The sequence below is a fragment of the Staurois parvus genome, unplaced genomic scaffold (genome assembly GCF_062004578.1).
Source record: "Staurois parvus isolate SC_StPar_1 unplaced genomic scaffold, SC_StPar_1.0 ptg001110l, whole genome shotgun sequence".
Classification (NCBI taxonomy): Eukaryota; Metazoa; Chordata; class Amphibia; order Anura; family Ranidae; genus Staurois; species Staurois parvus.
The window spans coordinates 1043153-1061011 of record NW_028318906.1 but is presented as its reverse complement, the minus strand read 5'-3'; the positions used below and the strand labels follow the sequence as shown (position 1 = coordinate 1061011).

The 17859-nt window shown below is 43.4% G+C and overlaps 1 protein-coding gene across 1 annotated transcript in view; it reads left to right on the top strand.

The window, feature by feature from the left end:
- Nucleotides 1-17859, top strand: part of LOC149440223 (NACHT, LRR and PYD domains-containing protein 12-like) — a 60074-nt gene that overhangs the window by 19216 nt on the left and 22999 nt on the right. The window contains exons 5-7 of the mRNA XM_089658887.1: nt 6591-6626; nt 6874-8653; nt 13286-13441. Of these exons, the coding sequence (XP_089515013.1) occupies nt 6591-6626; nt 6874-8653; nt 13286-13441 (1972 nt within the window). The remainder of the gene's footprint in view (nt 1-6590; nt 6627-6873; nt 8654-13285; nt 13442-17859) is intronic.

The window sequence follows — 17859 nt, the reverse complement described above, 5'->3', positions numbered from 1 at the left end:
CCATAAATTCCCAGATGAGGTGGCTTAGAAGCCAGTAAACCATGCTGACTCTTCATTCATGATGGAACCTTTAGAGCGCTTTAACCACTTGGCAACCCCGCTATAGCCGAATGACAGCTACAGCATGGTTGTCCAGTCCTGGGAGGGCGTAATATAGCTAAATAATAGCTACAAAAAATAAAAGAGTGACTTAGCTGAATAAAACGTCCATAAAGAGTCCATATATGTAAAATCAATCAATTTGTAATAAAGATTCTTCCATAATTCATCTGTTTTCTTCTTGTGTTGATATCCCAAACACCATCAAGTAAAATAGTGCACATAACATATAGTGCCACCTCAGTGCTCACAGACCTTTCACCTCGGAGCACATGGAAATGTGCTTTATGATATCAAATAGGCAAAGGGATTCTTCACTTTTTCAATCCACAGCCATGTGATAGTAATCAAACACCTTTGAGCTTTCAGTAGATTGTCAAACTAGAGCCAGGGATTGGTCCCTTTAAAAAGTTGATGGAGGTCACGCATTCCTATCCTTGAAAGGGAACAAAGGACACTCTCATGGTGGAGTATGTAGTAATATAAAAAGTTATTAAGAAGCAGTAATAAAGTCAGTAATGTAGTAAATGAATAAAATGCCATAAAATCATCAGATGCCGGCTTCACTTGTCAGCTGAACTCACTATTCATGTCTTATGCATCTGATGATTTTATTTTCCTTTTTGCTTGTGTGCGTTTTGTGTGTGTGTGTTTTTTTTTTCCTCTCACTATTGAGGTAGCACAGGGGTTTCACTCCTATTTTCAACTAGTTGATCAATACTAGTTTTTATATTTTTTTGCAATATAAATGAAAAAAGGCTGAAATTAAAATATATATATATTTTACTTTCTGCTATAAATCATATCCAATGAAAAAATTTAAAAAATAAATACAATTTCTTCATAAGTTTTGGTCAAAATGTATTCTGCTATATGTTTTTGATAACAAAAATCTCAAGTGTATATTGATTGGTTTTCAGAAAAGTTATAGTGCCTACAATCTATGGTATATACTGTATACTGACATTTGTTTTAATTCTACTAATAGCGGTGATCAGCGATTTATAGTGGGACTGTGATAGTGCGGTGGGCAATCTGACACTAACTGATGTGGGTGGAACTGACTAATTGCCACTGATATCAGCAGTGACATTAATACAGTGATCAGTGATAATACTATACACTGTCTGGAAAGGGGATAACATCTTGGGCAATCAACAATGTTTACTATGTGTAAAGTGTGCTGATTTTTACTAATGATCTTTCAGTTTTTCATCCCTGATTTGCAGGGATGAGAAACTGAGAGATTGCTCCCTCTGTACAGAGCTCTGTGTTGTTTATCAACACAGAGTTCTGTGCTGTTATTGTACACAACCGATCAGCGAGTCCCAGCCATGAATCATTGGCCAAGACTTGCTGACAAGCTCCCACTGTGTATAATCATAGCAGGTGCCGGCGGTAGGCAGTGACACACGGGTACATCGCTTTGCCTACATTGCAGGTGGGCATAAAGTGTAACTTTACTTTGGGCGCCCTGAGACTTTTATTCCACACTGCCATACCTGTCTATGGGGGTTCTGGTGCAGCAGCACTGGAAGCATTACTCTGTTTGGGTAAATCACAACCATGCTCTCCTAGTATAGCACTGAGCCAATTTGCTAGTCTTCCTCAATCTCCAACTCTGCCAGGGCCAACATTAACCTGCGGAAGCTCAACCCTATACCCCACACTCCACTGTGCAAAGTTCAGGGAAACAGGGACTAGAGGTCCACAAGAGGGCTAGTGGGTACTCTGGCTTTACAAATAGTACAGCTGGATCCATAGGGGGTACAACAACCACCAGTTTTTCCCAGTCTCAATTTCTGGTTGGTATGTCCTATGCAGCTTCTCACTCTGACAGCAGTTCAAACAAGAAAGCCCTATGTGATGGACATCGTGCCCATAGGCTGGCCTCTTTGCAAAATTCAAGACAGGTCACACAAAAAGCAAAGAACAGATTATGACCCACATTTCAGGGAAGAGCCATTTTGCACAGGTCAGAAAAACAGATCATTGTCAATCAGAAGCAATCTTTCTCAGTGCAGCTCTATGCTGGCTTTACCATGTACTCCCTCTTAGATGTTGAATTTCTTTGTATCACCTTCTTAGGAATTCCCAACTCTTATCAGCATTCAATCACAATGACTTTGGCCTTAGGCCTGCCTCCTTCTCCACATCAGCCATTCCTGCCAACTACACTAATTCTGTAAGTGTAGCACTAGTTACTCTTCAAGGTGAAGTCTCTTAGATAATGCTCCAAAGGAAAAGAAGGCTATTCAGGACCATCTTCTGTTCACTGTAACCAGCCAGGCCCTCTCAAACAAGCCTGCCTGCCACACACATGCACAGATGATGGTTTGAGACATTAACACTCCATCCTTTCTATACAAGTCCAAAACAACCCCCATGTGCCTGGAGCACACTGCATGTAGTACCCTGCAATACAGTCGTGGTTCAGATTAGAGTTCCAAAAGTCTAGTCAAGCACACAGGCCCATAGGAGTCATGGTCACCTGGTGTGTGTTCCATTGAGGGGGGGGGGGTCCTAGTCACGCAACAGTGCTCCATATCCAAGGTATTGGCTGTGCATTCTGCTTTGTTACAATTATCCTTTTTATGTAAATCAAGGGAAATTCGTCCACAAGAGTGAAATCAGTGCATCTACTGTGCATACTATGAATATATTATTTATGGTTATACCACTGAATGGAGGGCCTTTTCTGGGTTCACATTTCCACTAAAAGGTCATGGAACGCTTAAGAAAGCTCCCTGCCAATATGTATGGAACAATATGTACAATATGTATGGAACATTCTCAGCTCTCTTCAAGGCCACCAACCTGTTGCTAAGCCCTTCCTTTGTGCCCCCATACAAAGAAATTAAGGGTGTCACTTCAGGCTCTGGTAGGTCCTTACTTATATGCTGATAACCGCTGGGAGTGCAGGCAGGGAAAGAACTCATCCCAGTTCCATAGAAGTCAATAAGGAAGGAAAGGAAGTCTCAGACTAGACTCCATCCGGGCCACACCCCCAAAACATTTTGTCCCACCCACCGGGCTTAGTCATTCCCCTGACACACATCACACAAAACCCCCATGTAATGAGTAGATGCAGCTTTAGCCTAGAGTACATCCTGGCCACACAACCAACATGTTTTGGCCCACCCATTCATGGAAATTAAAGTCTCATGGGCGGAGTGAAACATGTCAGAGGTGTGGCCTGAACAGAGTCTAGGCTGAGGCTGCTTCCACTCTTTACATGTGGGTTTTGTGTGATGTGCATCATGGGAATGACTAAGCCCTGTGGGTGGGGCAAAGCATATTGGGGTGTGGCTTGCATGGATTCTAGGCTGAGGCTGCTTCCACTCTTTAGATGGGGGTTTTGTGTGATGTGTGGCTCTTGGAACTTCTTTTCCTTGATCATCAAGCCCTTTCTTTACCTTAGCACTATGTGGGAATTTATCAATTCTGTTGCACAGTAAGGTGAGCTCCACAGAAGTCAATGAGGAAGGAAAGGAATTTTCAGCCTAGACTCCATCCAGGCCACACCCCCAACGTGTTTTGCCCTTCCCACAGGGTTTAGTCATTCCCTGACGGACATCACACAAAACCCCCATGTAATGAGTGGATGCAGTCTCAGCTTAGACTACATCCAGGCTACACCCCCAACACATTTTGCCCCACCCATTCATGGAAATAAAAGTCCCATGGTCCAGGTGAAAAAAATGTCAGAGGTGTGGCCTGGACAGAGTCTAGGCTTAGGCTGCTTCCACTCTTTAGATGAGGGCTTTGTGTGATTTGTGGCTCCTGGAACTTCTTTTCCTTGATCATCATGCCCTTTTGTTACCATAGCACTATGGGGGAATTTATCGATTCTGTTGCACAGTAAGGTGATGATAAACAGGAGCAAAGAAACAGTTCATGTGATACATTCATTACAGGAGTTGTGAGGGACCGCCGAGCGGCACCACTAGCACTCCACTGGTCAGGCGTGCCCAGAGCGCGGAGTCTAAGCCCCAGGGTACTTGTTCACCAGGGCCCCTGATGGTGGGGATGGACTTGTAGTACCCCGAGACCAGGTCGCCTCTGCTGAGCACACCTGTCAGTGGTAGTGGTGTTCGCCAGGGGCTCCAACCAGGGAGAGCCAGATGTGAGGAGGTCGGGTGACCCCGATGGGATGGATGGATGGATGGCTGAGCAAGTGCGTAGTCAGACAGGCCGAGTCGGTATTGTAGAGGACGGTAAGGTACAAGGGAGCAGGCAGAGAATCGTCGGGTCACACGCCAGGTCAGCAGCAGGAGGTCAGATCTAATAAGGGGCATCCAGGGAGAGAGGTCAGGCAAGCAAGGGTCTGGGCAGGAGAAATCAGCAAGGTCAAAGGCAATCCGGGTCAATAACTTACTAGGCACAGGTACAGGAACACAGGAAGCAGGTAAGACCAGAAGGCAACGAAATGACAGCTCAGGGACCTTTAAATATCCCGCCCTGCGCTGCCATTGGTGCCCAGCGGGCGGCCGCGGCTTCTACTGCGCATGCGCGAACTCGAACGCCGCGGCCGGCCCGGACCTAGTGCCCGTGCGCTGGGTGGAGCAGTGCGCCTGCGCCGAGCCCATCGCGGCGGGGATCGAGGAGATCCCTGACAGGAGTACAGCTTGAGTAATACATTTTTTCCATTAGCTGCTTTAATATCTCCCTAAGACTGAATGAAACCTGACCCTAACCCCTTCATAATGCTGCTGCTGTTTGGAGTGAAAATATACTATATTGCCAAAAGTATTTGGACGTCTGCCTTTCCATGCACATGATCTGTAATGGCATCCCAGTCTTAGTCCATAGGGTTTAATATTGAATTGTCCCACTCTTTTTATAACAGCTTCAACTCTTCTGGGAAGGCTGTCCACATGGTTTAGGAGTGTGTCTATGGGAAGGTTTGACATTTTTGAGGTCAGGTACTGATAAGAACGAAAATGCCTGGCTTTCAGTCTCCGCTCTAATTCATCCCAAAGGTGTTCTGTTGGCTTGAGGTGCAGGCCAGGCAAGTTCCTCCACACCAAACTTACTCATCCATGTCTTTATGGACCTTGCTTTGTCCACTGGTGCGCTGTCATGTTGGAACAAGAAGGGATCATCCCCAAACTGTTTCTGCCAAGTTGGGAGCATGAAATTGTTCAAAATGTCTTGGTATGCGGATGCCTTAGGAGTTCCCTTTACTGGAACTAAGGGGCCAAGCGCAACCCCTGAAAAACAACCCAACACCATAATCCTCCCTCCACCAAACTTTACATTTGGCACAATGCAGTCAGGCAAGTACCATTCTCCTGGCAACCACCAAACCCAAATTGCCAGACAGAGAAGAGTGATTCATTACTCCAGAGAACATGTCTCCCCTGCTCTAGACTCCAGTGGCGGTGTGCATTACACCACGGCATCTGCCGGTTTGCATTGCACTTGATGATGTAAAGCTTGTATGCAGATGCTCAGCCATGGAAACCCATTCCATGAAGTTCTCTACACACTGTTGATGTGCTAATCTGAAAGCCACACAAAGTTTGGAAATCTGATATTGACTTTGCAGACAGTTGGTGACTTCTATGCACTGTGCGCTTCAGCATGCACTGACCCCACTCTGTCATTTTACATGGCCTACCACTTCATGAAGTTGCTGTTGTGCCCCGTTACTTCCACTTTGTCATAATAACACTAACAGTTGACCATGGAATATTTAATAACAAGGGAATTTCATGGATGGACTTATTGCACAGGTGGCAACCTGTCACGGTACCACACCTGAATTCACTGAGCTCCTGAGAGTGACCCATTCTTTCACAAATGTTTGTAGCAGTAGTCTGCATGCCTAGGTGCTTGATTTTATACACCTGCAGCCATAGAGGTGATTGGAACACCTGAATCCAATGATTTGGAGGGCTGGACCAATACTTTTGGCAATATAGTGTGTGTATTCAGCAATAAATCTGTTGCATTCAGCTGCACAGGAATTCATTACAGGGTCGCAAATGCACTCTAAGCCTGTCACCGAAATTTTGTTAAATGAGAGGCAGCCTGATTTCAATCCAACTGCACCACTAATTTCCTTGATAAATGCCCTTTAACGACTTCTCAGCATCAGTCAGCATGCCAGACAGTGTGATAAAACTGTAGCCCTTTGCCTATTTCACAGAACCTTCACATCTATGACTGTACAAGGTGAGTCAAGAAAGTAATGAGAATGATATTTAAAAAAAATATTTTATAGAAAAACTTTACAGTTGAACATTGTCTCCTTAGTATGCACCTTGTGACTATACACAACACTCCCAGTGATTTTTCCATTCTTCTGGTGTTCTGAGACTTGTGATCTGTGATCTCTTAGATTGTAAGCTCCTAACCCTCTTGTATTGAACTGTATTGTTGCTGTATTGTCTCCCGTTATATTGTAAAGCGCTGAGCAAACTGTTGGCGCTATATAAATCCTGTATAATAATAATGATCCACCTAAATATATTATTTTTTTCCAGCCGAACTGAATAAGATGACACACAACACATTAACAGGTTAGTAGGACATTCAAATTTGATATCAAATCTCTTTTGTTCTTTGGATAATTATTTTGTTCTGTTGTAGCCTGGATGGTGAGTGAATATTTTGAATTCTTCTACAATATTCCTGTATTTCATAGGGTATTTTACTTTGATTAAATTCTGGGTGCTTATGGTTACAACTCAACATTTATGACTCTGTCTTATAAATACTATTTTATGTGTGTATAAAAAATAAAATATTTTCCTTTCTCTTATAAAGACATTAAAAAGGAATACAAAGAGTCCATGAAAAGGAAGTTCCAGCGAGATAGAGAATATAATTCTTGTAGGGGGAAGACCGTTAATCTACAGGAAAGATACACCAATTTATTCATGAGAAAGGGATCCCAGAAAATTGAAGAAATAGATCAAGAAATAATGTTTACAGGCAAAAGACATCTACCAATCATGGAGAAAAGATCTGTAGATAAATACTCCCCAACCACAATCCAGGCTCTCTTTGACCCTGATGAAGATGGTAACATTCCTCACATTGTGGTGTTAGAAGGAGCTGCTGGGATTGGAAAAACAATGACCTCTAAGAAGATCATGCTGGAATGGGCCTCTGAGAAACTCTGGAAAGACAAGTTTGACTTTGTGTTTTTTCTGAGCTGTAGAGAAATCACAGCCATCACTAGAAACAAAAGCCTTGTGGGACTTTTATCCAGTACCTGCAGACTGCAGTTTTCAGATGACTTTGTGTCTATTCTGAAGGATCCTCGAAATGAAAGAAAACATCTCTTTATAGTTGATGGTTTTGATGAACTGAGGTGGACTGTGGAGGAGGAATTTGAGGGTTGTCTTGACATTTCTATGGAAACCCACAAAGAAATAATTCTCCAAAAACTGCTCAGGAAAGAGGTTCTCCAACAATCTTCTCTGATTATCACTACAAGGTCATTGGCCATGAAGAAACTTAACAAATTCATTGATGACTCTAGCATTGATTATCGCTATGTGGAAATCCAGGGATTTACAAGGAAGGATCGTAAAGAATATGTCCATAAATTCTTTGGAAATAAAGAAGATGCAAACAAGGTTCTTAGTATAATAAAAGACAGTGAAATTATCTACACCATGTGTGCTATCCCCATCACATGCTGGATTGTGTGCACTGTATTAAAACAAGAAATAAAAAACGATTTGGATTTAATTCAATTTAAAACAATGACTTCTATTTACCTTCTCTATTTAGAAGTTTTATTAAACCACCATAGCAAAAAGGACCAACCTGTGGATAGGAAACTCCAAGCCTTACACACCTGTCTAAAGAAGTTGTGTGCTCTTGCTAATGAAGGAATTTTGAACCAACAAATCTTGTTTGAGAAAGAAGATCTAGAAAGACATGGACTTTCCCTGTCTGATGTGGAGTCTGTGTTTCTGAATGAGAACATCTTTCATTGGGACATCCGCACCCAGACCTGCTACAGCTTCATCCACCTGAGTGTACAGGAGTTCCTTTGTGCTCTGTATTATGTGCTCGATGATGGTTCTGGAAATGAGGAAGGGGCCTCTGAAGTGAGAGAAGACCCTTCACTCCCAGAAATCTGTAAAGTGACATCACTCCTAGACTTATCATTTGATCATTCACATATAGCTTTAGCTGTGCAGTTCTTGTTTGGTCTCTTAAATGAAAGGGAGGTTAAGGTGTTCACAAAGAGTACAGGCATCAACATCTCACTGCGAGCTGGATCTGTAATAAAAGAATGGGGTATGAAGGACATCGATGGGAATTTCACGACTCATGCTATTTGTTGTCTGTATGAGACTCAGGATGAGGACTTCATAAGGAGAACTCTGTCTTCATGTTCAAATTTGATGGTGTATGGCTATTCTACTGAATACATGCATATGGACAGTAATTATTCCAAGCAATTGAGCTATTGCTTGAAAACTTTGAAGAGTGAAAGTTTTCAGTCTTTATATTTTCAAACTGTCACAGTGGATTCCGAGTGCCAGAAAATTGTATCTCCATTACTACACAGGTGTCAGGAGGTTAGGTAAGTGAGTGTGAATATTTCCTAAATGAATTCAGAAAAACGAAGTTCAATCTTAACATTTTATAGGCTGTAGTCGGCAGGAACCTGCATACAGTATAACAGTAATTTTCAGAAGTTTTCTCCACACTTGTACCATACTTGTTAGAAGGCCTGGAAACGAATACCTTTCTCGTTCCAAAAGGATGGTTACAGATAAGTAGCCCTACTGTCAAGGTCAAGCAACTTAGACCCCCAACTGAGGTAAGATTGTCCCCAGGTAGTTACACTTACTTACTGTAGTTCCTTGTAGAAAGGTGATCTAGCACATGGATGTTTTTATTGCAGAATTTGAGGTGAAAAGGTGAAATACTCAAAGCACAGTTCCTACTGCTTCCTAGGCTGATATTGTCCAGTACGCTGGTGTTCCTCACAGGAACAGTTTGGCAATGTCTTCCCCAACCAACCAGCTTTTTATAGACAATTGCCCACTGAGGACCTGGTCCTTAAGTGTTGTCCTTAGCCCCAGGATTAAAGTACAGGCTACTTCCTGTCAAAAAAAACACCCTTCCAAAAAATTTCCCTGCCTGTCAAAGCTTGGTCCAGTCCTCTGATGACAACTCACCGGGGATTGTCCATCCAAGAAACAGGCAATGTTACTCATATTATACTGTTAACACCACACCCCAGAGCCTAGTCTGGTAGATAATGTAACAGAGAAAACCCCAGAGTGGGGATGAGTCAGACACACCTGAGTTTGATTCAAGGAGGCCAAACATTTCAAAAGTACAGATGGTGAATGCAAACCCACTGAGGTCAATAGGATGAGAAGTTGTCAAATCAATTTTCTCCAATTTTAGGATTAATAGCCATGGAATAAATGGGGGTGGGGGCACTGTCACAGGGGACATGTACCAATGCAAGAAAGCTTAAAAAATACTGTTGTTCAGGTAGCAATAAATTTAATAATGCTGAAAGAGTAATATTAAAAATGCACTATTCTTTAAAAAAAAAACTGCTTGGGGGTCCCTTAAACCTGCCTGAAGTGGGGCACCTCTGCCAAGTAAACAAAGTAGTTCAGCACAACTGAGGCCACATGATCTCAACATGGAGGTACTATGTACCCTTTACTCATTTACAAAGTGAGAGCTAGAATCTTCAAGCCTCCTTTAACAATAAGGAGGCCCCCATATCCTGGCCTACCTATATGAATGAGTAATGGGTACATAGTGCCCCTGCCTATTCACAAAACAAAAATCAGTGGTAAATTTATAAAATGTTTTTGCTAACGGTTCTCTGTTTCTTATCCCTGCTTTGTAGGGATAAGAAACAAAGAGATTGTTTCCTCTGTACAGTGCCTGTGTTAATTGTCAGGGCTCTGGGCTGTGATTGCACACAGCTGATCAGCAGATCATGGCCATGAATCATTGGCCAGAACTTGCTGACAGACTACCATTGTGTACAATCACAGTGAGTGTGTCAGGGATCTCTCCCTCATTCAGCCGTGCGTGGGCGCCGGATCCCTTCTGGCCGCAGTGGTGTGAGTGCGCGGGAGCGTGCGGGCATGCATGAGCAGGAGCGTGCTAGTGCGCACATGTGCACTAGTGTACACGTCACTGCAATGCGGGCTATTTAAACCACCAACACAGTTTAGCCTATGCCTTCTGGTCTAGAACGTTCTGCACTCCATAACCTGATTCTGTTGCCTGTACCTGATCTGACCCTGCCTAAGAATATCCATGCAAAAAAAAAACATATAAATAGCCATAGCAGCATAATATCCCCTTATCAGGGTGGACTGACAACTCATGGGGCCCCTGTGTCCTTTCCCAAGCTCAAAAAAGCCTATGAAAAAGGTACCAGGGGCATCTCATGGGGCCCCCTACTGACCCCGGGCCCTCGGGCGGTACCCGAGTTTCCAAATGGTCAGTCCGCCCCTGCAACTGCCCCTTATAGTATGCAGTGCCTCAATCCAGAGCACTAAGTGTAATTTTTGTCTGTTTTCCTATTCATCTCTTATCAGAGTGAATAATTTCTTATGAATTTTCCTGACCCAAAGAGAAAAAAATGTGACAGGGGAGGGCACAGCCTGTAATGGACAGCCTCTAATTGTTCCTGAAGGGGGTGTGTCCCTTTCCTCCACTCAGCTGTCAGATCTTTCCTCACTGAGTATAACTTCAGGTCCCCACCCCCTGTTTTTCAGAGCTGAGCGATCTTGTGTACATTTGGAATATTGAATGGATTTAGGGAACAGACGGCTATAGATAAAAAGGTACAAATGTAGGGAGGATGTAGGAGGTGTTTTATCTGTGTATCACCTGAGGCTAGTCACGTCACTGGGTATATGTAAGGGTTTACAACCACTTTAATGAGAGGGTGTTGGATTACCTCAGAAAGAAGAGGGGGATGGATTATCTTTGTAAAAAGATTGTGTTGGGTCACCTCAGTAATGAGATGGGGTTGATTTATTTGGGTAATGAGAGGAAGTTGGATTACCCCAAGAATATGTGGTAGTTGGATCACTTCAGTAATGAGAGGGGGTTGGATTACCTTGGTAATGAGAGGGAGTCAGATTATCCCAAGAATGAGAGGCGGTTGAAGTACTTCAATAATGAGAGGGGGTTGCATTGCCTCAGTAACGAGAAGGGGTTGGATTATATCAGTAAAAAAAAGGGGGTTGGACTACCAATGAGAGGGGGTTCAATTACCTCAGTAATGAGAAGGGATTGGGTTACCTCAGAAAGGAGAGAGGGTTGGATTACCTTGGTACTTAGAAGGGGTTGAATTACCCTGGTAATTTGAAGGGGTTGAATTACCTTGGTAATGAGAGCTAATTGGATTATCTTGGTAATGAGAGTTGATTGAATTACCTCAGCAATGAGAGTTGATTGGATTACCTCAGCAATGAGAAAGTTGGATTACCTCGGCAATGAGAGGGGGTTGGATTACCTCGGCAATGAGAGGGGGTTGGATTACCTCGGCAATGAGAGGGGGTTGGATTACCTCGGCAATGAGAGGGGGTTGGATTACCTCGGCAATGAGAGGGGGTTGGATTACCTCGGCAATGAGAGGGGGTTGGATTACCTCGGCAATGAGAGGGGGATGGATTACCTCGGTAACGAGAGGGGTTGGATTACCTCGGTAACAAGAGGAGGTTGGTTTATTTTGGTAACAAGAGGGGGTTGGTTTATCTTGGTAATGAGAGGGGGTTGGATTACTTCGGTAACGAGGCGATTGGATTATCTTGGTAAAGAGAGGGGGTTAGATCACCTTGGTATTGAGAAGGGGCTGGATTACCTTGGCAATGAGAGGGGGCTGGATTACTTTGGTAATGAGAGGGGATTGGATTATCAAGTAATGAGAGGGGATTGGATTATCAAGTAATGAGAGGGGGTTGGATTACTTCGGTAATGAGAGGGGGTTGGATTACCTTTGTAAAGAGAGGGGGTTGGATTACTTTGGTAGTGAGAGGGGGTTGGAATATCTAGTATGGAGAGGGAGTTGGATTACTTTGGTAATGAGAGGGGATTGAATTATTTAGTAATGAAAGGGGGTTGGATTACTTTGGTAATTAGAGGGGGTTAGATTACCTTGGTAAAGAGAGGGGGTTGGATTACTTTGGTAATGAGAGGGGTTGGAATATCTAGTAATGAGAGGGGGTTGGATTACCTTGCCAATGAGAGGGGATTGGATTATCTTGCTAATGAGAGGGAGTTGGATTATCTTGGTAATGAGAGGGGGTTGGATTACTTTGGTAATGTGAGGGGGTTGAATTACTTTGGTAATGAGAGGGGGTTGCATTACTTTGGTAATGAGAAGGGGTTGGATTACCTTGGTAATGAGAAGGGGTTGGTTTATCTTGGTAATAAGAGGGGGTTGGATTATCTTGTTAAAGAGAGGGGGTTGGTTTATCTTGGTAATGAGAGGGAGTTGGTTTATCTTGGTAATGAGGAGGTTGGCTTAGCTTTGTAATTAGAAGGGGTTGGATTACCTTGGTAATGAGAGGGGTTGGATTATCTAGTAATGAGAGGGGTTGGATTATCTAGTAATGAGAGGGGTTGGATTATCTAGTAATGAGAGGGGGTTGGATTATCTAGTAATGAGAGGGGGTTGGATTATCTAGTAATGAGAGGGGGTTGGATTATCTAGTAATGAGAGGGGGTTGGATTACCTTTTCAATGAGAGGGGGTTTGAGTATCTCAGTAATGAGAGAGGGTTGGATTACCTTGGCTGTGTCCTTAACCTGGGGTACTGAAACTAAAACTAGAGGCTCATCCATCCTCCAGTGGGGAACGTAATGACTGATGAATAACCAAGTGAATATTCTTGATTGGATGTCTTTGAATAACATATGCATTCATCATTTGTGACATATTCTGTGCAGCCATCACGGGAGTACATGGAGACATAAAGAGGCAGCAAAGTGGCTGCAGGAGATCAGCAGGGCTCAGAAGGAAAAAAGGTCAAAATATTATTTAATGGACAAAAAGCATGACAAAGGTTTATGATACGCAGTGCGCAGAGCAAAATTATTATCCAGTTTGGGTTTACATTTACAGTACTTCAAATGTTGATTGTCACATTTTCTTTCTTTTTATCAGAGGTACAATGTGTAATATATTCTTGGTGGTAAAGGTCATATACATTTTCTTTTAGCTTTGTGAGTTGTACATTTCATAGACGGCATGGTGAAGATAATATGGGCGAGGACAGAGCAGAAGATGAAGAAATGTCCATCTCTTCAGAAGATACAATGAAGCCTGCTAATCTTTCCTTTCTAATTAACCCAGAGAGTAATATTCAGGATTTATGGTAAGAGAAATCTATGATTCCTGCAGTAATCAGTAAATGTTACATCTTCTGATTATTCCCGTCTCTTGGTGTTTACTTGTAGCTCTGGGTGTCTTCCATCCTCATGATGTAGAATCTTCCATCACCTGTCCTCTTCTCATATATTCCCCCTTTGTTAACTCATACATGAGCCTCAGGTTTCTTCCTCATGCCTTGGGTGGTTTGTAACGTTTTTTTTTTACAGGTACCCACTCCCACTTCCGGTCCGATCGCCTAGGTGTCCTCCCTCCCTGTAATCTTTTGGGACACGTGACAGGTCCCAGAAGACTACAGGACCATTCATGAAGCACAGCGCTACTCACACATGCGCAGTGGGTACCCGGCTGTGAAGCCGCAAGCTCTCACAGCCGAGTGCCCACACTGAAGATGCCGGCGCCTGGAACACAGAACGGCTGGTGAAACGGGCTGCGGGGGACACACCACGGGACAACTGTCAGGTCAGCAGTCTTTCCCATGATTGTGATTCCCACTGAACCAGACTGAGAGACCATTTAAAGGCTCAGAAACCCTTTGCAGGTGTTATGGCTTAATTAGCTGATTGGAGTGGGACACGTTGAGCCGAGAATATTGCACCTTTTCACAATATTCTCATTTTCTGAGATTGTGGATTTGGAGTTTTCATGAGCTGTAAGCCATAATCATCACAATTCTGACAAATCACGGCTTGAACTATCTTGCTTTGCATGTAATGAGTCTATCTCATATATTAGTTTCACCTTTTAAGTTGCATTACTGAAATAAATGAACTTTTGCACGATATTCTAATTTTTCGAGTTTCACCTGTACTAACACCATCTGTTGATGTACCATATAACTTCAGAATAAGCTCTTTCTGGACTGTCTGCACCTATAATTACTGCCCTGTTAATGTACAGTGTGCCTTTAGAATAAGCGGTCACTGTCTGCACCTACTATTACTGAATAAGCTCTAAATGGATTGTCTGCATCTACTATTATTGCCTTTTGATGTAATGCGTACTCCTTCAGAATCTGCTCTCCCTGGGTTATTTTCAACTCCTTTTTTTTTTTCTTTTTTTTTTTTTACTCTTTGCTGATCAAGGCCAATGATAAGCTGTAAGCTTGGTCCAACATTCTTCAACAACCAAACTAATTGGGTGTTTGGTCATGTTTAGCATCTGGCTACAGAAGGGTATTGCTACCTCTGCATATATTCTCCAAGCTCAGGGCTTTTAGCTGCTAGGAAGCTGATGACTGCTAGCCTCCTTACACCCATGATTCATCTTTGCCTGGCCCACTCAGCTTTTATCTGGAGTTCCTAGCTGACAAAGGTGAAAGTACACTAAGGGGTCAGGATGGTCAAAAAAATAGTGTAGGGTCTCCCTAAAACTCATACCCAGTTCTTTGGGTCTGGAATGGCTTTAAAGGATAAGTTCGCCTTTGGGAACATGTTACATATTCCACCCGTTTTTAGGGTGGAACATGTAACATGTTTCCAGTGCGGGTGCTGCACTCTAGGCAAGACCAGCCCCCTAAAAAAAAAACCAAATAAATAAAACATTTTAAAAACAGTAGAACATATTAGATCAACAAAACATGAAACTGCTAAAATTATTTTAATTTGCAAAAATAAGTGCCATAAGGTGCCACCAGCATCGATATTAAAGGCAAAATCAGTGTCACAGATGGACTGTATCTGTGGCTGGCAGTGGCAGGGTGACAGTTGCAGTGAGTGGAGGATGATGGATCCACACTCTGACAGATCCCAGGCTGGAATTCCCCAGCCAATGGGGGGAGATAAAACGCTATAACAGCAGGCAGCCCAGCCCACACACAGAGAACACCTGAACGGAGTGGTCCCACACAGTGACAGATCTGACACAGCACACCCCCACCAACACTGACACCAATCAGCAGGCTCTAGAAGAGCAGGCTGTGGGGTCATGATGATGTCATCACTCACTGACACATTGCACATGTGATGGATGGCTGGCCGGGTCACACTCACACAGACAGGAGACATCAGAGTCAGACATTATCTTCCTCCACAGGCACAGCTCCGCCTCTGCTGATGATTGGGAAGAGAAGGAATGGAACTCCACAGTGATCAGCAGCCACCAGCCGGCCTGCAGTTAGGGACTGAGTCTGAGAGGAACATTGAAAGGAGCGGCAGATCAGCTTCTACACTGGCCCCAGACACCAGGCATCTTCCTCTGTCTTTTCTTCCTCCCCTCAGCTGAAGGATCATTTATGAGATGGCAGCGTCCGACACAGATAAAGTGACGGCTTGTGCTGCACCTAGGTGGCAGTGCCTCCTAGGCGGCCACCTAGTTTGCCTAGTGGAAGCACTGGCTCTGTCTGTGGGATGAATAAAGATCATCAGTAGAAAGTGTTTGAGCTGAGTTTAACACCTGTCTGTACTCTCTGTCAGCAACGATCCTCCCTGGTGTTCTGAGCAGTTTAAGGTCCTGTCACCTACCCAGACCAATCCAAATGGGACTCCAGCCCAACAGAAACATTTCATTTGAATTCTGCAAGCACCTCCTCAAAAGTCCATCAGACCACCTTCAACAGTACTTGCCAGTTGGAGTTGGGCAGATTTCCCTTACTCGTCACAGTACAGAAGAGGGCGCTATCATTCTGGGACACCTACAAAAAAGCAGTCCCAATTCATACCACCATAAAGCCTTACTGACCAATAAAGACCGCTCAACAATTAAGCCTGACAAAATCTCAAATAAAAAACATAATGAATGATTCCAAAGAAAAATATGTCGGAGAATGAAGAAATGAAATAACAACAAGAAACTGTTTACCAGTCATGGCAGACAGACTACAAACTGGCAATGTACCTGGAGGTGCTACAAGACCCCAAAATAGACAAACCTTTAGCCTGTACAGACTGAGTGCCCACAGCCTGGAAATTGAATCAGGTTGGCACAGAAAGACCTACCCAGGGAGAATAGACTGTGTCAGCAATGTGATCAGGGGGTCATGGAGGATATACTCATTAGTGAGGGAGAGACCGAAAGAGAGACCCTCAAAGGAGACATAAAGAGATAGAGACAAAATGAGAGACCGAGACAGAGAGAGACAGAACAATAAAGAGACTGTTTATAGGTGGGAGGGGCCTAGTGGCATGTTAGGTCTCTACCTCCTCAAGCTTCAATGCTACATACACAGATTGGCAGATTTACATTGCCTTGAAAAAGTATTCATACCAATGCTCGGTAATATGTTCAAATCTTGGAATATTTTTTTTATAACCTAACCCTGCTCTAAACGTCTCCACAATTTTATCCCTGACCTGTCTGGTGAGTTCCTTGGCCGTCATGATGCTGTTTGTTCAATAATGTTCTCTTACAAACCTCTGAGGGCTTCACAGAACATCTGTAATTATACTGAGAATACATTACATACAGGTAGAATCTATTTACTAATTAGGCGACTTCTGAAGGCAATTGGCTCCACTAAATTCTAGTTAGGGGTACCAGAGTAAAGGGGGCTGAATACAAATGCACGTCACACTTTTCACATACTGTGTTTATTTGTAAAAATATTTGAAAACCATTTCTCATTTTCCTTCCACTTCACAATTCTGTGCCACTTTGTGTTGGTCTATCACATCAAATCCCAATAAAATAAATTTACATTTTTGGTTGTAACATGATAAAAATGTTGAAAATTTCAAGGGGTATGAATACTTTTTCAAGGCACTGTATGTGAGGTGTGTGGGGGGGGGCACAACAAGGAGACTGGGGAGTGGATTTGTGTTGGGGGGGAATTTGGGGAGTGGTGGGGGTAAGAATTGTTCTAGTAGGGCAAATTTAGGGAGGTGTCCTAGGAGTGGTAATTTGGAGGGATTTGTGTCTTGGAGGGGGGATGGCGGAAGAGGATTTGGGAGGTTTGTGCTAAGCAAAAAGGTGATATGGTGGGGATTTGTGCTAGGAGAGGAATCTTTTTTTTGGGGGGGGGGGGTTGTGCTAGTAGGGATGATTGTAGATATTTGTTCTAAAAGGGGAAATTGGCTGGGATTTGTGCTAGGAGGGATACATTTTTTTTCGGGGGGGGGGGGGATTTGTGCTAGGAGGATATGGGGAAAGAGAGGATTTGAGGATCTAGGGGGGATGGGAGGGGCAACAATTTGTGTTGGGAGGGGGGATTTCAGCAGGGGGAAGATTTCTACTGAGAGGAGGTGGAATTTATGCTTAGGGGGTAAACATGCAGATTAGTGCTCAATTTTTTTTGGTGGGGGGATTTTTGCTGACACATAGGGATTGATGTACTACAACTGGAGAGTGCAAAATCTGGTGCAGTTCTGCATAGAAACCAATCAGCTTCCAGGTTTTATTTTCAAATCTTCATTGAACAAGCTGAGGTTAGAAGCTGATTGGCTACTATGCACAGCTGCACCAGATTTT